Below are 26,414 nucleotides of genomic sequence, written 5' to 3'. Positions count from 1 at the left end.
AAGCTATAACCCGACCTTGCTGCATCAACACTGCGCCTAATCCGAGCTTAGATGCATCGGTATAAAGCACAAATTCACCTTGCCCTGTCGGCATGGCCAGCACTGGCGCCGAAATAAGAGCTTGCTTCAAAGTATCGAAGCTCTTCTGACATTCATCACTCCACACGAATTTAGCATTCTTCTTGGTCAGTGAAGTGAGTGGCACTGCTATGGATGAAATCCCCGAATGAACTCATGGTAGTAACCGGCTAAACCCAGAAAACTGCAGATCTCTGATGCGTTCTTTGGCTCAACCCATTCCTTAACGGCTGCTACCTTTGCTGGATCCACTTCAACACCACTGCTAGACACTATATGTCCCAAAAACACTACTTTCTGCAACCAAAACTCGCACTTACTGGACTTCGCAAATAACTTGCGACTCTGCAAAGCCTGCAACACTGTCCTCAAATGCTGGCTATGCTCCTCATGGCTCTTCGAGTATATGAGAATATCGTCAATGAAAACTATGATGAATTGGTCTATGTAAGGCTGGAATACTCGGTTCATGAGGTCCATGAAAATAGCTGGGGCGTTTGTCAATCCGAAGGGCATTACTAAGAACTCGTAATGCCCATATCTGGTCCTGAAGGCTGTTTTGTGAACATCGGCATTCTTAACCTTCAGCTGGTGATACCCTGATCGAAGATCTATCTTAGAGAACACTGTAGCTCTCTGCAACTGATCAAACAATTCTACAATCCTAGGAAGTGGGTACTTGTTCTTTATTGTTACCTTGTTCAGCTCTCGGTAATCGATGCACAGCTTCATACTTCCATCCTTCTTCTTTACAAAGAGCACGGGTGCGCCCCACGGTGAGAAATTAGGGCGGATAAACTCCTTGTTGAGAAGCTCCTGAATTTGTTGCTTGAGTTCTAACATTTCAGCTGGAGCAAATCGATACGGTGCCTTAGAGATTGGCACAGTGCCTGGCATAAGATCGATTGCAAACTCCACCTCTATCTGGTGGAAGGCCTGTGACGTCATCAGGAAAGACGTCTGGGAATTCTCTGACTACTGACACCTCTGATAAAGATGGAGCGGGTATGTCAGGTGCAGAAATAATGCTGGCCAAGAAGGCCTGACACCCCTTCGAAATCAGTCTCTTAGCCTGCATGCAGGAGATCATGCGAGGGAAACTTCTCCATCTGGCTTGTTCAAAAAGGAATTGTTCCATGCTCGGCGGTCTAACCAATACTGACCTCTTCTAGAAATCAATCAGAACTCAGTTCCTCGCCAGCCAGTCCATTCCTAAAATTTTGTCGAACTCTGGCATCGGCAGTATAATCAAATCTGCATATACTAGATGGCCCTGAAATTCCAAATCGATATATCTGATCACGCTAGTTGCTAACAGCTCTTCCCCGGATGGGACTGTCACCGAAAAATTTATGTCTTGGCCAATGGACTTGATGTCCAGATGATTAGCAAAAGTCTCCGAGATAAATGAGTGAGTGGCTCCTGAATCTATCAGTGTCGTTGTGGCTAGTCTCTTAATGAAAATATTCCCTGAGAGACGTTAGCACAACACAAAACTTACATCCCGAATTACTAACATTAACCTCAAGAATAGAAGGAACCAATACTCCAAGTGATCCAAAAATAATACTAGCACACAAATAACTCCAAATAAAATTCCACATGCAAGGCAAAGTATTACCGAGCTTAGGTAGAAAAATTTACCTGTCAGTAGTGTAGTGTCTGGGTTCGCCTCTTGAGCATGCATGGCGAAAACTCTCCCTTGCGTTGGTTGCTTCCACTGCGGGCACTCCTTCAGCATGTGGTCACTGGCTCCACATTTGAAACACTTGCCCGACCCATACAAACACTGTCCCGAATGCGGGCAATTGCATTTAGGGCACACTGGGAAAATAACGGGCTTCTGAGGTGCCCCTTGCTGCTGAACTGGACCTTTGCCCTTCGGTGGTCCCTGATAAGGCTTCTTTCCTGGTGGCCCTTGGTAAGGCCTCTTGTGCTGGGGTCGCTGATGCTGGTGCTGATGCTGCGGCTGTGGTGGTGCCTGGTAGGGCCTCTTGCCCAACCTGTCAGCCTCGATATCTCGCTGGTCTTGCTCTGCCGCCAAAGCCCTCGAAACGGAAACTGCGTATGTAGTAGGGCCAGCTACCCTCACATCACGGCGCAAGATCGGCCGCAAACCATCCATAAAATGTCTCAGCTTTGCCTGGACATCGTTCGAAATGAGGGGTACGAAGTAACAACCCCTCTCAAACCTTTTGACAAAATCTGCCACACTGCTATCCCCCTGCCTCAGTGTCATAAACTCCCTGGTCAGGCGGGAGCGTACTTCCTCAGTGAAGTAGTTGGCGAAAAACACTTCCTTGAATTCAGTCCATGACAAAGTCTGCAAATTCACTGCCACCGATGCGCTCTCCTACCATAGTCTAGCGTCCCCTGACAGAAGGAACGTGGCGCACCTGACCCTATCTGCATCAGTCAGTTCCATAAAGTTGAATATTACCTCAATAGACTTGATCCATCCTTCAGCTACCATCGGGTCAGTGGTACTTGAGAACTCCTTTGGGCTCATTCTTCTGAACCTCTCGTACACTGCTTCCGGTTAGGGCCTCGCCCCCGCACCCACTGCTGTGGCCTGGTTCCCCCCCAAACTGCGCGAAGAACTGCGTCATACCAGCAAGCATCTGAGCCTGCATGTCTGGAGGTGGAGGTGGAGGTGGAGGATTGGCTCTCTCCTCATGACGGGCCTCTCTGTCCTCTTCCCTTGTTTCACGGTCAACCACACGTCTAGGAAGCATTCTGTTCCAACAATACGTAAACCCGATATGCATGAACATGATATAAATGAAATAAGAAGCACGTACTACAACTTGAAAATATGCACATGCTGAAATCAGAACTTAATGCTTACTACATAACATAAATTTGAAACCTTAAAACTTACAGACTTGAGGTGTGACTTCGCGAGCTTCTTGCGACGGGCAGTAGGCATAACCCTTTACAAGAACACCGCTCTGATACCAACTGTAATGAACCATACTATTTTCTACTTAAAATTTGCGGAAAAATTAAAAATTTTCTTGAATACGAAAATAAAATCAATACGATCGTCACTACATCGTCCATTCACCAATAAAAATCTTGTTAAAAGAAAAGCTTGATCTGTACATCTCGCATCAAAACATAAAATCAGAGTATTAATATTTTTCTGCTTAAAATCTTAAAATAACGTGGGCGGTCCTTGGGTCTAGCCTTCTGCTCAGTCCAAGCCGGCTCCTTGGTCCCCACCCCTCGTCTCATCATGATCATCCTCACCTACATCGATCAAGTCTAGTAAGTTTAAAAACTGAACACGTATAAACTGGAATAGCAAGTAGTACATAATAAAACCACATGCAACTTTAAAATAAGACATACGTACTTGAAGCTTGAACTTGCGAAATGAACTTGAACTTGCATACATACATAGACGTGCCATAACTTAAAAGCTTTCATAAACATGCTTACATACTTGATCATTCTTAAACATACATGACTTCATTTTGCGTAAAGGCATGTTTCAAAGCAAGTGACCCATACATAATAAACGTCTTATCAGACAAATCATAGTATTGGGCTGACAGAGACGTATCTACTGTCACATACATGATATCCCCGTTCATAATTTAACGGGCTGGTTGGTCCCCGTTCAAAATTTAATGCTTTTCAACCACGATCTAAACCCGTTCATAATTTAACGGGCGGATTGTTCCCCGTTCATAATTTAACGCTTTCCAATCCTAAACGTAATTTTGGTCACAAGACATTTAGCATACCTCAAAAACTTAAAATAATTTCTTGCACGTCAACATGCTTACTTGGCGTTGAGGGATTCGTTGGATTTCATTTGGGGCCGCTGCTGCACACTAACATGAATTTCAACACTTATCTTGCATAACTTAGACGTAGGTACTCGAACTCAACACCGAAGTGCATAAATAGCTTATGACATTCTAGATTACTCGGGACTTGACCTCGTTTAATCATACTAACCAGGACATCAAACCCCGAAACAAACTCTAAGATGTCGTGTGAACATTTCCCAACCATAAAAGACATGAACTCACTATTAGAACTTGAAAAGAAGGGCAAAACCAAACATCCCCACAGAATGGGCCGCGCTCGGGCGGTAATATATTACCGCTCGGGCGCCAGGTCTACTGGACGCCTACATTGAACAGAAGGAGTGGCGTTCGGGCGGTAAGAAATTACCGCTCGGGCGCCGAGCTTACGAAAAAGAAACTTTACGACAGAAAGGGTGGCGCTCGGGCGGTAAGAAAGTACCGCTCGCGCGCCGAGTGCACTGTGCTCCACGACTTAGAAACTTAATCTCCCCAAATTCGATCTCACCGACAGTGAACAACGCTTCGAGACTCGTCTTAGGGTACTATGGCACTGACTCGACTCCACCTAACCTTCCAAACGTCTTCCAAAACAACCACACAATTACAAGTACACAATAAACCCGTAAACACGGTCTTTGACAACAAAACGGTTATGAACGACTACTCAATCTCCCAAGTGCCTAACGACACGAAACGAATTGTCAATAACATCCCCACATCAATAACAATATACCTATACGCAGCAGTGATCACCGTCGATCTCCAACGAAGCATGCAACAATAAAACTTCACGAACACAATTTACGTAAAAGTCGTAGTTTGAGCAGTCCCACGAAAAACGCCATAACTCACTCAATTTTTATCCAAATAATTCGAATTTTATATCAAATCGAAGGTATCGAAAAGTTTTACATTTTTTCGCGTTGAAAGTTATCTCAGATTCTCGACTGAAAAATCGCAGTAACTCAAAATACAGTGAAAAAAGGGATTTTAGATCTAAAAACTATTTCAAAACGCATCGATAAATTTCTTGCTCAAACTACTACACACCATACATGGATTTCACGCATAAAAACAACGCAACACATACTATGACATGATCGACGCAGAAAAGAGAGATTATACGTGCCTTTTGATATTTAAAATATCGTAACGACGATACCGAAGCGGAGACGGAGTGAGGGTCGATCCGGGACGAACGTGGCGCTAAAATTCTTGAAGAAAACCAACGAAAACTCGCTAGGAAATATAGAGGGATGGGGCGGCTGCTTCTAGGAGTAAGAACCCTAGTAATTCTCCTCTTAAAAGTAATAAAAACTGAATGAAATAAGTGTGTGTGTGTGTTTTGATCGGTCCTAGGTGTGTGTAAAAGTGTGTGTGTGTGATTAGTAATTTAGGGAAAAATTGCTTAATTAAATAATAAATAAAACTATTTAAAATACTAACACTCTTTAAACTTTACTAAAATCTCTCAATTAAAATAATGAACACAAAAATGCTAATTTTAAAAGTTTAAAACTCTTAAATAACTAAACACATAAATAAGGCTTTAAAATGCTAAACTCAATAAATTATTTAAAATGTCCCTTCCTAGCTTTTAAAACAAAATACCGCATTCAAATTGCCAAGAATCGTCCCCGGTCTTTTCCTCGATTCCGCCTCGAATAATCGCCTGAAACATGAAACTCGAAAACATTTTAACGTGCATCACATAAACATTAAAATAATGAAATTTAAATAAATCATGCATCGCTAAAATCATTTTAAACTTAAATAAAATATTTAAAAATTTAATTAATGCATGGGTTATACGTGTACTGAATTTGGACACTACAGAAAGAATGTTAGGCTAGAAGCATTGACAAGAACAATGCTGAAGAAATAACATCTCCTTACATAATAGTACCACCAGATTTGATTTTATTATGTTAAAAATTAATGCATGGTTTGGCTCTCAAAAAATGATTCTAAATTCCCCAATGTCACTGTATTTAAACGTCTAGTCACAAACCCGAAAATGATTCCTTTTCAGACAAAACACATGGCATCGAAAACTTCTGACTCTGTATGATCTAAAGCAATTTCGACTTTTGGTGATGCTTTGGGCATTGAAACTAATTCCTCTAAGAAATAAGATCCTTCAAAACCAGGAGGAATAATGAATTTTTCCCGTGCTGGGGAAAAGGAAAAATAAGCTTAACCAATTCCATATCAGGTTCTTCGCAACCTAGCCACCAAATCATTACCTTTTTGAGGCCACTGAAAGAAATGCTATGCTCTTGTTCCTGCTCCAAATATAGCGCGGTAGTCAATATTTGCTGTCACGGGCTGAAATCTAAACGACAAGAGATAAATAACACATGAAAACTAGAAAAGAATATCCAAAAAATCCACGACCAAAATCAAATCACTTACTATAAAACTGAGAGATTCCAAATTAGGGGCGCTTCTAATCAAGCAGATAGCGCAGCTGACTTTAACAAGTTCGTAAGAAGATATTTCCAACCCAAGGTCTTCAAATGATTCATATCAAAGGTTTCTGCCATACTCTGTCTCATGCCACTGACTGGAATCCAACAAGGAAGTGATAGATACGAAGAATAAACGTTCAAAATAACAGTGTACCCAATTCAATATGTAAATTAAAACTCGTGAGCAAACTTTCTAAAAGAGAATCAGACAAGTCCTGGTTTTTTCGGTAATCAAAAACCATGTTTTAATGATAATACTCAAATAGCTTTTGTTGTTATAAATTAATAAATATCAATGCTAAGTTAAAAAAATACAGGTATATATGCTTTTAAATGCACAGCTTCGGAAATAGAAAAATCATGAATTTTTATTGTATTTGACCAACAGAACTATTATAATCTTGATATGAAGCATTAAATATTTATTAACGCAGATAAAATCTTGGTAGCATTTAAATTATGATGAATGCTAGTAAATGAAGACAATTCAAATAATGGATGCAAAGGAACCTATATATTATTGCAGATTAGATATATAGAAAGAAATGGATCCATTGAATAAACATATAAAAAACTGATCAAATGGAATGTTTACCCGAAGAAAACCATTAAGAACCAGTTTTGTGATGGATGATAATTGGGAAAGGGATTTCATAAAATTATCCTGTTTCACTTTCTCTGGAAGTACTTCATCAGATCGGCGGACGAGCACAATATGGACTTCCTCGAGGAGGGGAACATTTACAAAATAAATGGAAGAGGCAGAGCCAAGAAAGAGAAATTTTTTAAGTTTAGAGGCACATATTCGAAGGGCTTTGAATGCTCGCAATGGGTTTTTTATCACCACACGCTCGAGGAAAGGAGACGTGGAAATTGAGCTACTGAGTTTTGATTTTAACATTCTCGAATTCAAGGGATACAACTAAGCCCTTTGAATGATGACGGAAGCCTGAGCACACATTTTGAAAGATAAAAATACCTTAATTAAGAGAGAAAAAAAATAAAAAATTAGAACGAAGCCGACCATAATCTTTCAGTCCTAAACACCAACGAAGGAAGAGTTTTTGAAGCTGATATTTTGACAAAATATCGAACCATTGGTGTAGATAACGAGAACTTTCTAAATCCATATATCCCACCTCGAACTCCTTTACTGGTTTTGATTAATTATGGTATTCAAATCTCGTTTATGAGATAATTTCAACTGCGAAAAAAATTCTAAAACAAGAGCTGGTAGAATAGCCCATTTATATCTCCACTCTCTTGATAGTATACTTTTTTTTTTATATGAAACATAATTATATTATAAAGAAATTGTTTTACAGTTACATGAAGTGGACTAGTGGTCCACTAATAGCAAGGGTAAAACTCAAAATTAGCAATACACATAAGTCCAATCCCTTAAAAGATCTAGTATTGGTAAACTCTGAAACTCTTTATTATTTCCAATCCAGTTGACTATCTTGATTTTGATTTTCTCCCAACACTCTTCTGCACTGTCCTCCAAGCCTTCAAAGATTCTTCTATTTCTCTCTAGCCAGATGCCCCAGCATATGTCATAGATCACCACCCTCCAAAAAACTCTCCCTCTTTTTCCAACCGACTGTCCAAGATCCGTATTGTACAAATCTTGGGTTGTCTTCGGTATTCCCCAAACAAAGTTCATTCATTCAAGGCCCTTGACCACAACTCCTTTACTTCTTTACGCAATATAAAATTTTGTTTATGAAAAAAATAATCACCAACCATTTTGCTAAGTCGCTATAATGAAATAAACTGATATTAGACAATGTTGAATATAAGAAGATATATTTATTATCCAAACATATATAATTATAGAACCAAAATCTTAATTTTCCCAAAAGTTAACTAAAAACAGAAAGAAAACTATCACAATGTGTATTTCACTATCTCAATGGCTCAATCGCTGATGATAGTTCTCCTAATGAAAATTAAGTTTCATGTACGTATTTCGGGATGGAAAAAAACTTACTTTTTTTTTACAAATCAAACAATTGGTCAACCTTGAAACGCAGGAAATTTGAACGTGGGTTGAACTGTTGAAGGACGTCGGCAAGGAATTCTGCTTTGTCAAAGAAAATATCACGATTATGGGGATGTTATTCGGGCCGCCATGGAGGAAGGGATGAAGAATGTATGAAGAAGTGTTAGGGTTGTACACGTATAAATTTAAGATTATCAGGTCATATTGGGCTAATGGTTCAAAGCTATAACAAATCAAGACATAATCAAGAACGGTTATGAAATGATTAAAAAATACTTGAAGTTAAACCAAACTGAAGCACACATTAAATTAAACTAAGAAAACACACTGCAAACGAACAAGAAAATTGAACTTATCATGGCATGTCGTAAAACTGTAAATAAACAAACTTCATCTAGAAACATATAATCCAATATTGCTTCATATTTTCCAACATCTTTCGGAGAGGAGTTAGCCATGAAGCTATAAGTTGCTAGATAAACAACTTTTCCCTACAACAAATACAAGCAAAAATGTGTTAAGAGTCTCAAATAATAAAGATCTACACATCCATATGTCAGTCATGATGTTAATTATTCATTTAGCTGAAATTTTAAGTTGTTTAAAATTAAAAGGTAATGAGATATTTGAATTGTATTCAAATGATAAGCAAAAGAAAATCAACATTTGACATGAAAACTGGATAAATAAGAGCATAGAGAAATAGTCACATACAAATAAAGTTCACATTTTCATATTTATAGATGTTAGCCTTGGTTTAATCTGATGAAGAGGCATGAAGTAGAAAGATATAAATTTTAGCACTTACAGCTGCAATATATCAACTTTGAAAAACTAAATATTCAGTTACTGTATTTTTGTATTGTAAAAAGAAAAGGTTTCAGAGGAGAGAGAGAGAAGGTCGTACATCTTGAAACTCATCGCGGCCATGTTCATCACTAAATGTAAAATCCTTGCGAAAAGAAAAAGCAATGAAATGTAACTACAAAATAATATACAAAAGGCTCTGGCAAAGTGATTACCAACCTCCTCGAAGGAAGACATTACAAATTTTTGTCAATTTAAACCATTTATTGTTTATGTGTGTATCTACAGTGTATTGAGCATAACACAAATGACAGAGACTAACATACTTTCTTATGTATGCAGACAACTCAACATCTGATAACTCCTCTAGCCACATGTTTGAAGAGATAGTGTCATGGACGATAAGAACACTATTAGCCAAATTCGAATAGAAAAGACCCGCTATAAAGCAGCAAATCTGGAGAAAAAAGAGGAAAAAAACTTAGGTCTCATGACTCCACCTAAAAGTAAGAAAACAGTCGTTTCAAATATTTCACACACCTGCACAACAATCTCTCCGACCTAAGTTTTTTTCCTCTTTTTTCTCCAGAATTGCTGCTTTATAGCGGTTTTTTTCTACTCGAATTTGGCTAATAGTATTCTTATCGTCCATGACACTACCTGCTCAAACATGTGGCTAGAGGAGTTATCAGATGTTGAGTTGTCTGCATACGTAAGAAAGTATGTTAGTCTCTGTCATTTGTTTTATGCTCAATACACTGTAGATACACACATACAATAAATGGTTTTAATTAACAAAAATTTGTAATGCCTTCCTTCGAGGAGGGTGGTAATCACTTTGCCAGAGCTGTGTATAGTATTCTTCTAGGTCATTGCTTTCTCTTTTCGCAGAGATTTTACATTTAGTGATAAACATGGGCGCGGTGAGTTTCAAGATGTACGTTCTTCTTTCTCACTTCTCTGAAACCTTTTCTTTTTACAATACAAAAATAAAGTAACTGAATATTTAGTTTTCAAAGTTGATAGTTGCAGCTGTAAGTGCTAAAATTTATATATTTCTACTTCATGACTCTTCGTCAGATTAAACCAAGGCCAACATCTATAAATATGAAAATGTGAACTTCATTTGTATGTGACTATTTCTCTATTCTCTTATTTATCTTGTTTTCATGCCAAATGTTGATTTTCTTTTGCCTTATCATGTGAATCCAGTTCAAATATCTCATTGCCTTTTAATTATAAGCAACTTAAAATTTCAGCTAAATGAGTTGACATCATGGCTGACATTTGGATGCGTAGATCTTTATCATTTGGAAGTTAGTGACCTGAATGTAGATGACTATAATATTTCCTTCCTCGGTTCTTATTTTTGAGACTCTTAACACATTTTTGCTTCTATTTGTTGTAGGGAAAAATTGTTTATCTAGCAACTTAAAGCTTCATGACTAACTCCACTCCGAAAGATGTTGGAAAATATGAAGCAATTTTGGATTATATGTTTCTAGATGAAGTATGTTTATTTACAGTTTTACGACATGCCATGATAAGTTCAATTTTTATTGTTCGTTTTCAGTGTGTTTTCTTAGTTTAATGTATGTTTCAGTTTGGTTTAACTTCAAGTATTTTTAATCATTTCATAACCGTTCTTGATTATGTCCTGATTTGTTACAGCTTTGGACCATTAGCCCAATATGACTTGACCCTGTTAATCTTAAATTTATAAGTGTACAACCCTAACACTTCTTCGAACATTCATCTCCTCCTCCGTGGCGGCCCAAATAACATCACCATAATCGTAATACTTTATTTGACAAAGCAGAATTCCTTGCCGTCTCCTTCAACAGTTCAACCCAAGTTCAAATTCCATGTGTTTCAAGGCTGACCAATTGTTTGATCTGTAAAAAAAAGGTTAGTTTTTTTCCATCCCGAAATACGTACATGCTTTTAATTGAAACATAATTTTCATTAGGAGAACTATCACCGGCAATTGAGCCATTGATATAGTCAAATACACATTGTGATAGTTTTCGTTCTGTTTTCAATCAACTTTTGGGAAAATTAGGATTTTGGTTCTACTGGATTTTAGTTTTCAAGCTTGTGAAGTTTGATTTTCATTTATTAACTTGGATTTTAGTCCTTTGTAAATGAACCATTGAATGGTCCTCTGAACGATATGGTAAAGTTAGCAATTAAACTGTACTAAATTCATGATTATCGTGTATATATATGTTTGGATTATAAATATCTCTTCCTATATTCAACATTGTCTAATATCAGTTTATTTCATTATAGCGACTCAGGAAGATGGTTGGTGATTATTTTTTCATAAACAAAATTTTATATTTGCGTAAAGAAGTAATGTGTTAAGTGTCTCAAAAATAAGAACCAGGAAAGGAAATATTATAGTCATCTACATTCAGATCACTAACTTCCAAATAATAAAGACTAAACATCCAAATGTCAGTCATGATGTCAATTTTTCATTTAGCTGAAATTTTAAGTTTCTTAAAATTAAAAGGCAATGAGATATTTGAATTGGATTCACATGATAAGGCAAAAGAAAATCAACATTTGGCATGAAAACAAGATAAATAAGAGCATAGAGAAATAGTCACATACAAATAAAGTTCACATTTTCATATTTATAGATGTTGATCTTGGTTTAATCTGATGAAGACGCATGAAGTAGAAAGATAAAATTTTAGCACCTACAGCCGCAACATATCAACTTAATATTCAATTACTGTATTTTTGTATTGCAAAATGAAAAGGTTTTAGAGGAGTGAGAAAGAAGACTGTATATCTTGAAACTCATCGCGCCCATGTTCATCACTAAATATAAAATCCCTGCGAAAAGAAAAAGCAATGAAATATAACTACAAGAATACTATATACAAACCTCTGGCAAAGTGATTACCACCCTTTTCGAAGGAAGACATTACGAATTTTTATCAATTAAAACCATTTATTGTTTATGTATGTGTATCTACAATGTATTGAGCATAAAACAAATGACAGAGACTAACATACTTTCTTATGTATGCAGACAACTCAACATCTGATAACTCCTCTAGCCACATTTTTGAACAGGTAGTGTCATAGATGATAAAAACACTATTAGCCAAATTCAAGTAGAAAAGACCCGCTATAATGCAGCAGATCTGAAGAAAAAAAGAGGGAAAAAACTTAGGTCTCATGACTCCACCTAAAAGTAATAAAACAATCGTTTCAAATATTTTACACACCTGCACAACAATCTCTCCGACCTCCATGTTGTCGGCTAGTATCCACCTCCCCCCCCAAACCCATACAGTAAAGTGAGAAGAGACATTTAATTCCTTCGATTTGACGAGGATACAACTTTTTAGCAATTTTATGTGGCAATCTAAATGGATGTGGTCCATTTTCTATTATTAAACCAGCATCATTGTGATCTATGGATCGGTTGTGCTTGCCTGTGACCTTTCTTCCTCATGTCCAGAAAAGCACCAAAAAAGGCATCTATGAACTGTGTAAGATTGCCACTGTATACGAGAATATACAGGCAAGCACCACTGATCCATAAATCACAATGATGCTGATTTAATAATAGAAAATGGATCCCATTCATTTAGATTGCCACATAAAGTTGCTAAAAGTTGTATCCTCGTCAAATCAAAGGAATTTAATATATCTTCTCACTTTACTGTATGGGTCGGGGGGGCGGGGACGCTAGCTGACAACATGGAGGTCGGAGATATTATTGTGCAGGTGTGTAAAATATTTAAAACAGCTGTTTTCTTATTTTTAGTTGGAGTCGTGGGACCTAAATTTTTTCTTCCTCTTTTCTCTCCAGATTTGTTGCTTTATAGCGGGTCTTTTCTACTCGAATTTGGCTAATAGTGTTCTTATCGTCCATGACACTACCTGCTCAAACATGTGGCTAGAGGAGTTATCAGATGTTGAGTTGTTTGCATGCATAAGAATGTATGTTAGTCTCTGTTATTTGTTTTATGTTCAATACACCGTAGATATACACACATAAACAATAAATGGTTTTAACTGACCAAAATTTGTAATGTGTTCCTTCGAGGAGGATGGTAATCAATTTGCCAAAGTCTAGTGCTTAATATTCTTGTAGTTACATTTCATTGATTTTTCTTTTCGCAAGGATTTTACATTTAGTGATAAACATGGGCGCGATGAGCTTCAAGATATACGGTCTTCTTTCTCACAACTCTGAAACCTATTTTTTTTACAATACAAAAATACAATAACTGAATATTTAGTTTTTCAAAGTTGATATGTTGCGGATGTAAGTGCTAAAATTTATATGTTTCTACTTCATGCCTCTTCGTCAGATTAAACCAAGGCCAACATCTATAAATATAAAAATGTGAACTTTATTTGTATGTGACTATTTAATTATGCTCTTATTTTCCCTGTTCTCATGTCAAATGTTGATTTTTTTTTGCTTATCATGTGAATCCAGTTCAAATATCTCATTGAATTTTAATTTTTAAGCAACTTAAAATTTCAGCTAAATGACCAATGGGCATCATGGCTGACATTTGGATGTGTAGATCTTTACTTATTTGGAAGTTAGTGACCTAAATGTAGATGACTATAATATTTTCTTCGCAAGTTCTTATTTTTGACTCTTAAAACACTTTTGCTTGTCCTCGTGGTAGGGAAAAGTTGTTTATCTAGCAACTTAAACTTCATGGCTAACTCCATTCCGAAAGATGTTGGAAAATATGAAGCAATATTGGATTATATGTTTTTAGATGAAGTATGTTTATTATGTTTATTTACAGTTTTATGACATGTCATTAGAAGTTCAATTTTCTTGTTCGTTTGCAGTTTGTTTTCTTAATTCTGATGTATGCTTCAGTTTGGTTTAACTTCAAGTATTTTTTATCATTTCAGGTCATCGTATAAAAAAACAAACAAAAATGGCGAAAATTTTATCCCAGTTACGTTGTCTTAATCGTATCATTGTTATCTCAACACCATTGCAAAACAATCTTATGGTAGTGTACCTATCATTGTTGGATTTATATTACTTTTATAGTTTTCATTTATAAACTCCTGACAAACATTAAACAATAGAATAAGTTGTATATTTCTGTTTGTTGCTTGTAGGAATTATTGGCATTGTTTCAATTTTGAGTTCTTGGGTTACTTGGTTTCTCCAGTTGTTTTACATTATTAGATGTTCATATCTATGTCCTCCTATTTTCTTTTATTTCTTATCTATTTTTTGTTCACTCAAGTTTGTCAACAAATATGGTTGAATCCGTCGCATTGCTGAGAAAAACACTTCCATCAGTGAGCAACGTTTGGATTATTCAACAGTTAAAGTGATAACCAGGATATATAATAAGATTATTTAAATTTGAATCTGATGGATATTTCATAAAATTGATATTATCTTTTTACTTCGGGTGTTGATAAGACACTTAAAAAAATCCATTCGTCCATATTTTTAAGACAAACGATACCTTATTTTGGCATCTCATTACCAAAAAAAAATGAAATGGTAATATGGTTAAAGCTGACTCTTATCCAGGTACCAATTTATTGTGTTTAATTTTCTTTTCTTGCTTTTGAGAACTTTTCCCTTAGTTAAGTTTTCGTATTCATAAACTCAAAGCCAAATTTACAAGGATTTCTTGAAAAATATGAAGACTTCGATAGAAAACCATCTCTCTGCTCTCTTGGTAATATCCTCAAAAAACTTTATTGACAACTTATTGATTAAAATTTATTATTCTTTTGATCCGTACGTTTTACTGATATCTTGTAATTTAGGAATATAGTAAATGAGAATATATTTTTTATTCACTGGTTGTAGATATTAAGAATTTTGTCAAACTTGAGTGTTTGGAGTTGACTTGATTTTTTTTCCGAATTGGAAGTATTGATGTTCTTATTCTTGGAAACATATTCTAAAATGGTTACATGATCATCTGCTTCTTGTAAAAGAATGCCACTGTTATGATTCTATTGCAGCCTGACTGCCTGAGATGAATCAAATGCTTCTTCTTTTGGCAAACTATACATATCCTCTGAATCCTGTAATTCATATTACAACAGTGGCCTCAAAACACAAGTTCCTTCTCCAGCCATTTATGAATGCTTTGATAGCTCAAGTTTTATCATTCAAGAAATCATTTACTACCACAAATGTAAAAAAGGTACCAAAAAAGATTTTTGTAGAAAGTAAATAAATTGAAGATTTAAAAGTGCATGTTACCATGAATAGAGCTGAATTTCACTGAAAAATTGGAAAAACTGAAATTGCAAAAATTGAATGAAAGCAACCATTTCAACAGCGCAAAAGAATTTAATTCCAAGCAAATACCTCTGTGTTGAAATATCGAGGCCGCCGTTTATTTTCAGTTATTCTGAATAAGCCTTCCTTCAATACCTAAATAACACATTTCAAGACAATAATCATAACAAACCCTAATAGATCAAAATCAAAATATAATGAAAAATCACAAAAGTAACAAAGAAACCGCAAGAGCAAACAATGAACATTTACATGAGATCTGTATATGATTCTGCAATGCCATAAGCACATATGAGTTAATAATGGCATTCCGTGTCATTAATTAATACCTAGCTATAAAAAACTAAATGCAAAAAAATGTGATGATAACTAATTTCACCATTAATCCTGAATTCAGGTCATTAAAACTATGAACTTGACACTCAATGGTGGCCTACAAAATTAGAAATATGTTTTCCACACCTCAAAAGTGAAATACAGAAAGAAAGACATCAGTTCACCTGCTTTATGTAGGTTTTCTCTTCGATCGTGCCACAAGTTATTAACCTGTACACGATGACATCTTTTGTTTGTCCGATGCGATATGCCCGGTCAACAAATTGATTATCAGTGCTTCAAAATTTGCAAAAAGTTAACATCATTCTTAGAATAATCATAAACATTGTTGAATAAGAATCCCACGAGGAAAAAGAATCTCCACATTTAGGAGAAGATAAGACTTATTATTTGTGAGCTATAACTTGGTTGTTTTCTGGTATGTTTTTACTTTTTCCCACTACAAAGTATAAAGGGCGTCTTTGAAAGTTAAAACAGAAAAATATTTAAAATATGAACCATGGATTCCAAGAAGGATTGACCAAAATGACACGGTCCGCTTTTGTGGGGTGAGTTGACATCCACCAACCCCAGAAGTCAAAAGTAAGAGACATTAGATCCACTGCTTTCCTAAATATCCTGAAAGAAAACAGCAAATGAAATACAAAGAGAAGTATGTGTAAAAAAAATATCATTTTGAAGATAATCAAACCTTAACAAGTTTCTGTCTATGTTGAGGTTTAGTTTTACTATCTAATCGAGTGAAAACGATTCTATGCTTTTTCAAAAAATTACGAGGAAAAAATGGGGTTAATCACGATATCCACACACAATGGAGCGGAAAAAAAAAAGATGCATGGTCCAGTACGTAAATGCAGGAAAAACGAAGTGTAAGAAACAATCACAAGTAGTCGTAACCCATATGGGAAGGGATCTTAAAAAGTAATGCTTTAGAAAGTCAAGCGAGGACCCGGTATGACAGATCTGTATAATCCAAATTTCAACAATTCTTTTTTCACTAATGGCAGAATATAAAAGTCTAGATAATACAATTTTTTTTTATTTAATATTAGAATCCTTTAGCTGACTACAAATAACATCTGTAGTATGACAGATTATTGAAAATCAATCAGACATGAATACATGGCATCTCATGAAACCTAGCACAAAAGTTTCAGAGATATTCAACCGGGTTATAAATTTTCAAGTTACTGAAAGAAACTTTAATCATAATAAATTTCCGGATTCGCCTTTCTATTCTTTTAGATACTTCTTTGAGTAAATAGACCTTTAAACATTTTTCTATTTCTATCTTATCATGTGATGATTTCTGGTTTTCTACCTATTCATGAACTGTTTGTTGGAATAAATCAAAGTTTGACCATCGCTTTCTAGATAATTCTCAAACTAATTTAGTCTACTAGAATATTTAAGTAGTTTGAACGGTCTTTGATTAACTACAAAATTCAAAGAGTCATTTAGTTTTTTGGTATCCCTTTGTCAAGTTGGTTGTATAAATAGGTCTTCAAAATCAATAAAAAAGTAGAGAACTTTCCGTGCCAAAATCTCACATCTACATTGTTTTCTTTATTGGGTGATTTTCGAAAACATTAAACTCAACTGGTTAGCGTTAAAATACTCCTCATTATTATCATCTTTCCCCACTTAAAACTGGAATTTTTAGGAGGATTAACCTTCATAAAAGATGTCATCCGTTGAGGTAACAATGTGGTTCATTCACAAATTGTAAAATGGCCAGACCAGCCCATGTTATAAATGTGTTACTATAAGTTTAATAATAATAATGTAGAAAAAAAGCAAAGTAGCAAAATAGTATAAATTTAAGACAGTAGAACTTAGACAAAATTTCAAACTAATTTCTAAACTAACCTCTATATGATCAAGCATCTGTGCAGTCTGTGAAAATATAAGTATGAAGTGTCCCTTGGGAAGTAATTCATTCTGAAATCAACAATAGTATGCGATGTCATGAAAATTCATATAACGTACATTCAAACAAGGGTTGGGTTCTCACGAGAAAGATAATATAATTGTTATTTTGCATGAAATATCTAGCATGAGGTTCACTGTCGGTTATCCGTCCACAAATGAATTCATCCTCGGTAAAACATCCATAGCAACTCCTTTTACCAGAAGCAGGTGATCACATAACTGTTTCAGAATCTGTTTCCAAGAATAATAACATCAATACTTCCAATTTGGAAAAAAATATCAAATCAACTCCAAATAGTCGAGTATGACAAAATTCTTAATATCTACAACCAGTGAATACTAAATAAATTTTCTCATTTGCTATTTTCCTAAATTACAAGATATCAGAAAAAACACACGGATCAAAAGAATAATAAATTTTAATCGAAAGTTGTCAAAGTAATGAATAATAAAGCTTTTTCAGGATATTACCGAGAGAGCAGAGAGATGGTTTTCTGTCGAAGTCTTCATATTTTTCAAGAAATCCTTGTAAATTTGGCGCTGAGTTTATGAATACGAAATTTAACTATGGGAAAAGTTTCTCAAAAGCAAGAAAAGAAAATTAAACACAATAAATTGGTACCTGGATAGGAGTCAGCTTTAACCATATTACAATTTCATTTTTTTTGGTAATGGGATGCCAAAATCAGGTATCGTTCGTCTTAAAAAAAATATGGACGAATGGATTTTTTAAGTGTCTTATCAACACCAGAAGTAAAAAGATAATATAAATGTCATGAAATATCCATCAGATTCAAATTCAAATAATCTTATTATATATCTTGGTGATCACTTTAACTGATGAATAACCCAAATGTTGTTCACTGATGGAAGTGTTTTCCTCAACAATGCGACGGATGCAACCATATTTGTTGACAAACCTGAGTGAACAAGCAATAGATAAGAAATAAAAGAAAATAGGAGGGCATAGATATGAACATCTAATAATGTAAAACAACTGGAGAATTGAAGGGAAATCTGATTAATTACTCATTCTCGTAACCCAGGAACGCAAAATTGAAAAAATGCCCATAATTCCTACAAGCAACAAAAAGAAATATACAACTTATTCTATTGTTTAATGTTTGTCTGGAGTTGATAAATAAAAACTAATAAAAATAATATAAATCCAACAATGATAGGTACACTACCATAAGATTGTTTTGCAATGGTGTGGCAGTAATAATGATACGATTAAGACAACGTAATCAGGATAAACTTTTCGCCATTTTTGTGTGTGGATTTTTTATACGATGACCCTGAAATGATTAAAAATACTTGAAGTTAAACCAAACTGAAGCATACATCAGAACTAAGAAAACACACTGCAAACGAACAAGAAAATTGAACTTATCATGGCATGTCGTAAATCTGTAAATAAACATACTTCATCTAGAAACATATAATCCAATATTGCTTCATATTTTCCTACATCTTTCGGAGTGGAGTTAGCCATGAAGCTATAAGTTGCTAGATAAACAGCATTTCCCTACAAAAAAGACAAGCAAAAATGTGTTAAGTGTCTCCAAAATAAAAACCTATGAAGCAAATATTATAGCCATCTGCATTCAGTCACTAACTTCAAAATAAGTAAAGATATACAAATCCAAATGTCAGTCATGATGCCAATTACTCATTTAGCTGGAATTTTAAGTTACTCAAAAATAAAAGGCAATGAGATATTTGAACTGGATTCACATGATAAGGCAAAAGAGAATCAACATTTGACATGAAAACATAATAAATAAGAGCTTAGGGAAATGGTCACATACAAATAAAGTTTACATGTTAATATTTATAGATCTTGGCCTTGGTCTAATCGAAGAGGCATGAAGTAGAAACATATATTTTAGCGCTTACAGCCGCAACATATCAACTTTGAAAAGCTAAATATTCAGTTATTGTATTTTTGTATTGTAAAAAAAATGTTTCAGAAGATTGACAAAGAAGACCGTACATCTTGAAGTTCATCGCGCCCATGTTCATCACTAAATGTAAAATCCCTGGGAAAAGAAAATCCAATGAAAAGTAACTACAAGAATACTAAACACAAGGCCTCTGGAAAATTGATTACCATCCTACTGGAAGGAAAACATTACAAATATTGGTCAATTAAAACCATTTATTGTCTATGTGTGGGTATCTAAGGTGTATTGAGCATAAAACAAATGACAGAGACTAACATACATTCTTATGCAATGCGGACAACTCAACACCTGATAATTCCTCTAGCAACATGTTTGAGCAGGTAGTGTCATGGACAATAAGAACACTACTAGCCAAATTCGAGTAGACAAGGGACGGCCATGAAGCTTCACTCCCCGGTACCTTTTGGAACGATAATTCTCCATGATTGCAGAGAGAAGAAGAGACTGACAGATTTAAGAGTAAGGTACGGTTATAAGCTAGTTAAGTTCCACGGCTTCATATTCAAAAAAATTACATACTAACAATCATAATCCGTTGTAACGGTGGATCGACGGTTTGTTTAGGAACAAAAAGCTTTATTTTATATGAAAACAGAGGGGAACGGCCACGAAGCAGGCAGAGGGGTGTGAGAGAGAGGATTGAGCTCGTTTATTTATTTAGCCAACTTGGTGAACGCTTTTTGGTTTTTTTATGGTTTATATTTATATTAAAGTTTATTATAATTTTAAAATATTGTATAAATATAAATTTTGTATGTTAATTTCTAGATAAGAGTTTAGAAGTGTATATATACTCATTAACTTGTGTTAATTTCAAGATGATTAAATATTTATTAGTATGTGAAGGTTTATTTAAAATTGTTATTGAAACTTTCATGCATACAACGTGGGTAAAACTGAAATTTCTGATTATAGTTTTTCAACATGTATATGATTCATTTCAAGATGAATTAAATATTTTAAAGTTTAGATTATGTATATATTAATTAATTTTTGTGCAAGAAGACCTGCCAGGCTACATGGGACATGAGGAAAACAATGCTCAACACCTGAATAAAAGCGAATGCTAGTCCAGCTAACCTGTATGGAATATCTGTATCCAATATGCTTTGATCTGTAGATGCCTGTGATTAAAAAAACGTTTGTTTTAGTTAAACAACAATGCTATATATATATCTATATTTTCATTAAAAAAAACTAGATACACTTGAATTATAATAAAAACAAGAAGTGAAAGAATGTTAGGCTAGAGGCATTGACAAGAACAATGCTGAAGAAAGAACATCTCCTTACATAATAGTACCACCAGACTTGATTTTATTTTGTTAAAAATTAATGCCTGGCTTTGGCTCTCGAAAAATTATTCTAAATTCCTGAATGTCACTGTATTTAAACGTCTAGTCACAAACCCAAAAATGATTCCTTTTCAAGCAAAATACATGGTATATCGAAAACTTCTGACTCTGTATGATCTAAAGCGATTTCGACTTTTGGTGATGCTTTAGGCATTGAAACTAATTCCTCTAAGAAATAGAATCCTTCAAAACCAGGAGGAATAATCAATTTTTCCAGTGCTGGGGAAAAGGAAAAAATAAGCTTAACCAATTCCATATCAGGTTCTTCGCAACCTAGCCACCAAATCATTACCTTTTTGAGGCCACTGAAAGAAATGCTATGCTCTTGTTGCTGCTCCAAATATAGCGCGGTAGTCAATATTTGCTTGTCACGGGCTGAAATCTAAACGACGAGAGATAAATAACACATGAAAACTAGAAAAGAATATCCAAAAAATCCACGACCAAAATCACATCACTTACTATAAAACTGAGAGATTCCAAATTAGGGGTGCTTCTAATCAAGCAGATAGCGCAGCTGACTTCAACAAGTTCGTAAGAAAATATTTACAATCCAAGGATCTTCAAATGATTCATGCCAAAGGTAAGATTCTGCCATACTCTGTCTGATGCCACCGACTGGAATCCAACAAGGAAGTGATAGCTACGAAGAATAAACGTTCAAAATAACAGTGTGTACCCAATTTAACATGTAAATTAAAACTCGTGAACGAACTTTCTAAAAGAGAAACAGACAAGTCCTGGTTTTTTCGGTAATCAAAAACCATGTTTTAATGATAATACTCAAACAAGCTTTTGTTGTTATAAATTAATAAATATCAATGCTCAAGTAAAAAAAAATACAGGTATATATGCTTTTAAATGCACAGCTTCGGAAATAGAAAAATCATGAATTTTTATTGTATTTGACCAACAGAACTATTATAATCTTGATATGAAGCATTAAATATTTATTAACGCAGATAAAATCTTGGTAGCATTTAAATTATGATGAATGCTAGTAAATAAAGACAATTCAAATAATGGATGCAAAGGAACCTATATATTATTGCAGATTAGATATATAGAAAGAAATGGATCCATTGAATAAACATATAGATAATTGATCAAATGGAATGTTTACCCGAAGTAAACCATTAAGAACTAATTTTGCGATGGATGACAATTGGGCAAGGGATTTCATAAAATTATCTTGTTTCACTTTCTCTGGAAGTACTTCATCAGATCTGCGGACGAGCACAATATGGACTTCCTCGAGGAGGGGAACATTTACAAAATAAATGGAAGAGGCAGAGCCAAGAAAGAGAAATTTTTTAAGTTTAGAGGCACATATTCGAAGGGCTTTGAATGTGTCGCAATGGTTTTTTATCACCACATGCTCGAGGAAAGGAGACTTGGATATTAAGCTACTGAGTTTTGATTTTAACATTCTCGAATTCAAGGGAGACAAGAAGACTAAGCCCTTAGAATGATGACGGAAGCCTGAGCACACATTTTGAAATTTACAAATACCTTAATTAAGAGAAAGAAAAAAAATAAAAAATTAGAAGGAAACCGACCATAATCTTTCGGTCCTAAACACCAACGAAGGAAGAGTCTATGAAGCTGATATTTTGACAAAAGATCGAACCATTGGTGTAGATAACAAGAACTTTCTAAATCCATACATCCCACCTCGAACTCCTTTAATGGTTTTGATTAATTATGGTATTCAAATCTCGTTTATGAGATAATTTCAACTGCGAAGAGAATTCTAAAACAAAAGCTGGTAGAATAGCCCATTTATATGTCCACTCTCTTGATAGTATACTTGTCCTCACAGCGTCACGCAGTTTCAAGCGCTTAAGAATATCACATGGAAGATAACTAATTAAATCCCTTGCTGAGCGCTTCTTGTTTTCATTGCTCTATCCTGAAATCGATAGTCAAGAAACAAAATAAAATTACTTCTTTACGCAAATATAAAAAAAAATTTATGAAAAAAAAAATAACCGACCATTTTGCTAAGTCGCTATAATGAAATAAACTGATATTAGGCAATGTTGAATATATGAAGAGATATTTATAATCCAAACATATATATATATATATACACGGTAATCATGAATTTAGTATAGTTTAATTACTAAATTTACCATATCGTTCAGAGGACCATTCAATGGTTCATTTACAAATAACTAAAATCCAAATTAATAAATGAAAATTAAACTCCGCAAGCTAGAAGACTAAAATCCAATAGAACCAAAATCCTAATTTTCCCAAAAGTTAACTAAAAACAGAACGAAAACTATCACAATATGTATTTGACTATCTCAATGGCTCAATAGCCGATAATAGTTCTCCAAACGAAAATTAAGTTTCAATCAAAAGCATGTATGTATTTCGGGATTGAAAAAAAATTAACTTTTTTTTTACAGATCAAACAATTGGTCAACCTTGAAACACATAAAATTTGAATGAGGTTGAATTGTTGAAGGAGACGGCAACGAATTCTGCTTTGACAAATAAAGTATCACGATTACGGGGATGTTATCTGTGCCACCACGGAGGGGGTGAAGAATGTCTGAAGAAGTGTTACGGCTGTACACGTATAAATTTAAGATTAACGGGTCAGGTCATATTGGGCTAATGGGCCAAAGCTATAACATAATCAAGAACATTAATGAAATTATGGACCGACCCGTACATGACTAAAATGAAAATTACTAAATGAAAATCAAACTTCACAAGTAAAAAGAGGGAAGGGCGATAGCTAGGAGAATAAAAAAGAAATCGAAGAACCGTGCTCAGAAGCATATATTTTGACATACTTCCTGGATTTATTTGGCATAAATTATTATATTAATTAAACAACTCAATAATTATTCTAATTATGTCAAATTGTCGGCTAGTATCCCCCGACCCATACAGTAAAGTAAGAAGAGCCATTTAATTCCTTCGATTTGACAAAGATACAACTTTTTAACAATTTTATGTAACAATCTAAATGAATGAGGTCCATTTTATATTATTAAATCAGCATCATTGTGATCTATGGATCGGTGGTGCTTGCCTGTAATCTTTCTTCCTTCTGTCCAGAAAAGCACCAAAAAAATATTATACGATGAATCCATCCTTCTAGGACACAAATTTGTTACAAGGAAAAAGTTCTCAAAATTCATTATTATATACATGTTGTAAAAGAAATATACATACCTCTTTGTTTTCATCGTTGAAGAAGTTGCAGAATCCTTAAGAAGGGACGGCCATGATGCTTCACTCCCCGGTACCTTTTGGAACGATAATTCCCCATGATTGCAAAGAGAAGAAGACACTGATAGGTTTAAGAGTAAGGTATAGTTATAAGCCAGTTAAGTTTCGCGGCTTCTTATTCAAAAAAATTACATACTAAAGTAACCATCATAATCCGTTATCACGGAGGATCGACCGTTTGTTTAGGAACGGAAAGCTTTATTTTATCTGAAAACAGAGGGGAACGGCCGTGAAGCAGGAAGAGGGGTGTGAAAGAGAGGATTGAGCTCATTTATTTATTTTAGCTGCTTTTTGGTTTTTTTATGGTTTATATTTATATTAAAGTTTATTATAATTTTAAAATATTGTATATATAAAAATTTTGTATGTTAATTTCTATATAAAAGTTGAGATGTGTATCTATATTAATTAATTTTTGTGTTAATTTCAAGATGATTAAATATTTAAAAGTTGAGATAAATATAAAATAATATTTAGTGATCTAAAAAATAGATATTAATATATTGTAGGTATAGATGTGGATACAGTTGTAATTTTTTATTTAGCTTCAACAATACGAGGATGAACTTTAAGCTATAGTTATAATTGAAATCTTCATTTTAATAAATATATAAAGAATTATATTTTATTTCCATTTTTGTGAAAAAATTTGATTTATTAGTATGTGTGGGTTTATTTAAAATTGTTATTAAAACTTTCATGTATACAACGTGGGTAAAATTGAAATTTCTGCTTTTAGTTTTTCAACATGTATATGATTCAGTTCAATATGAATTAAATATTTTAAAGTTTAGATATATGTATATATTAATTAATTTTTATGTTAATTTCAAGAAGACCTGCCAGGCTACATGGGACATGAGGAAAACAATGCTCAACAGCTGAATAAGAGCGAATGCTACTCCAGCTAACCTGTATGGAATATGTGTATCCACTATGCTTTGATCTGTAGATGACTGTGATTAAAAAACGATTGTTTTAGTTAAACATTCAATGCTATGTAACTTGAGATGTGAATCAAACTAAAAATCTACCAACCCTTTTCCGAATTCTGCTCGACGGTGTGGAATCAAAGAAAGATAGAGGCGCTCGGAGAATTGATCTTATCATTCCAACAACTAGGTGTTGTGCAGTTTCGATAGCAATAGTTGATAGCAGAACTGCTCTTCCCAAAATAAAGAACGAGCTACCACCAGAAAGCAAAGCAAATATCCCAATCAAACGCTCCCTTCTAACTCTACCTTTTTCTTCTGATCCCCAGGCGATCCAGTTATTGCTGGCCATTTGCAAACCTTGGGAACTTGGCCGAGAGGATTATTGGTATGCAGAGGTTACAAAGGTAGAGTACACATGCCATTTTACTCTGCCGGTTTCAGCTTCCTCGTGCAGATTTCTATCAGAAACTTGGCTACTTCTGCTCATGTCAACAAATATTTCTTCAGTTAACTCCATTTGCTGCTTGTGACAGTAACTTTTACATGAGCCAAACGCTTGGGAGGGCACTTGATTCAGAGAATGGCTGTGAGCAGTCATTTGCCTTATGAGTTCCCCATCATGGTTCGAAATCAAATCTTTGTATTTTCCCGACTCTACTATTCTGCCATCTTTCATAACCTGAAAATAAAATATTTGTCGACAGTGAAAAGCACCATAAAAATTGTGTCTTTTACCAGGAAATGGTATTAAATCATCACAACTTACCAAGACAAGATCAGCAGCATCCAAGAATTCTCACTGATCAGTAACATACACTGCAGTCTTACTATACAAGAGTTGCATCAGACATTTCTGCATTATATATGCAAAAAAGAAAGTTAATAGAATTGATCATCAATGGACAGATTTGAGAAGCATGCTGATAAAGGGAATTCAATCACAGCTATGGTTTTTGTAAAACAAGCATTTGGGAAAATATTAAATTCCCAAATTACTACTTTCTGGTGCTGGCATAAGTAATGTTTGGCTTCACTAATTATGTTTGTAGGTTAAAAATACAGGAGAACCCATATAGCTTGCATATTTTCCAATATTTTAACTTGTTGTCAGTCAATTCACAGGCTTAGTGCAGTAATTTGTTTTTTTTCTATTTTAATCGTTTTTTACTTGAGTGATG

At 34.6% G+C, this 26,414-nt stretch overlaps 2 protein-coding genes and 1 long non-coding RNA gene across 40 annotated transcripts; 1 reads left to right on the top strand and 2 right to left on the bottom strand.

Moving 5' to 3' along the window:
• Window positions 1-1,264: 1,264 nt before the first annotated feature.
• Window positions 1,265-2,551, bottom strand: LOC140831380 (uncharacterized). Its single transcript, XM_073195131.1, has 4 exons — window positions 2,519-2,551; window positions 2,271-2,401; window positions 1,723-2,165; window positions 1,265-1,548 (listed from the first exon to the last, which is right to left on the bottom strand). Exons 1-4 carry the CDS (start codon window positions 2,549-2,551, stop codon window positions 1,265-1,267), a joined length of 891 nt encoding a protein of 296 aa, XP_073051232.1.
• A 3,161-nt stretch (window positions 2,552-5,712) lies between these two features.
• On the bottom strand, window positions 5,713-25,911 carry LOC140833037 (protein CHROMATIN REMODELING 24-like). Of its 38 annotated transcripts, XR_012118226.1 has the most exons (24): window positions 25,340-25,435; window positions 25,214-25,257; window positions 24,245-24,362; window positions 23,485-23,629; window positions 22,173-22,961; window positions 21,512-21,692; window positions 21,342-21,431; window positions 20,775-20,818; window positions 19,954-20,138; window positions 19,724-19,769; window positions 19,199-19,255; window positions 18,757-18,804; window positions 18,199-18,647; window positions 17,810-17,958; window positions 17,665-17,736; window positions 16,294-16,413; window positions 15,960-16,071; window positions 15,529-15,594; window positions 8,765-8,866; window positions 7,971-8,453; window positions 6,966-7,879; window positions 6,315-6,465; window positions 6,146-6,234; window positions 5,714-6,073 (listed from the first exon to the last, which is right to left on the bottom strand). XR_012118226.1 is itself a non-coding variant. In XM_073197416.1 (20 exons), exons 16-20 carry the CDS (start codon window positions 16,386-16,388, stop codon window positions 8,313-8,315), a joined length of 516 nt encoding a protein of 171 aa, XP_073053517.1. In that variant the 5' UTR covers window positions 16,389-16,413; window positions 17,665-17,736; window positions 17,810-17,958; window positions 18,199-18,647; window positions 18,757-18,804; window positions 19,199-19,255; window positions 19,724-19,769; window positions 19,954-20,138; window positions 20,775-20,818; window positions 21,342-21,431; window positions 21,512-21,692; window positions 22,173-22,961; window positions 23,485-23,629; window positions 24,245-24,362; window positions 25,214-25,257; window positions 25,340-25,435; the 3' UTR covers window positions 6,472-8,312. The 38 variants fall into 38 exon arrangements, 3 of the variants coding, with proteins under 3 accessions (XP_073053517.1, XP_073053518.1, XP_073053519.1); XR_012118228.1 differs by having other exon boundaries at window positions 5,713-6,073; window positions 6,146-6,217; window positions 6,297-6,465; window positions 6,966-8,453; XR_012118227.1 differs by having other exon boundaries at window positions 5,713-6,037; window positions 6,966-8,453.
• Window positions 10,574-13,057, top strand: LOC140833039 (uncharacterized). The gene is made up of 3 exons (XR_012118260.1): window positions 10,574-10,692; window positions 10,854-12,457; window positions 12,727-13,057. It is a non-coding gene; the product is annotated as an uncharacterized lncRNA (long non-coding RNA).
• Window positions 25,912-26,414: the final 503 nt, after the last annotated feature.

Source organism: Primulina eburnea, chromosome 5 (genome assembly GCF_022965805.1).
Source record: "Primulina eburnea isolate SZY01 chromosome 5, ASM2296580v1, whole genome shotgun sequence".
Lineage (NCBI taxonomy): Eukaryota > Viridiplantae > Streptophyta > Magnoliopsida > Lamiales > Gesneriaceae > Primulina > Primulina eburnea.
Note: the sequence above shows the minus strand (reverse complement) of the source record. Positions and strands in the feature narration are given on the sequence as shown.

Bases quoted from the DNA above. Each gene is read 5' to 3' on its own strand.
- LOC140831380 (XM_073195131.1), bottom strand. From the start codon at position 2,551: ATGGTAGCTGAAGGATGGATCAAGTCTATTGAG. The intron at 2,402-2,518 runs GTAATATTCAAC...GTGAATTTGCAG, and splicing joins GATGGATCAAGTCTATTGAG to ACTTTGTCATGGACTGAATT. The intron at 1,549-1,722 runs GTAAATTTTTCT...AACGTCTCTCAG, and splicing joins AGACACTACACTACTGACAG to GGAATATTTTCATTAAGAGA.
- LOC140833037 (XM_073197416.1), bottom strand. From the start codon at position 16,388: ATGTCTCTTACTTTTGACTTCTGGGGTTGGTGGATGTCAACTCACCCC. The intron at 15,595-15,959 runs GTGAACTGATGT...TGTGTTATTTAG, and splicing joins AGAAAACCTACATAAAGCAG to GTATTGAAGGAAGGCTTATT. The intron at 8,867-15,528 runs GTATTTGCTTGG...TATTTGTTGTAG, and splicing joins CTCGATATTTCAACACAGAG to GGAAAAGTTGTTTATCTAGC.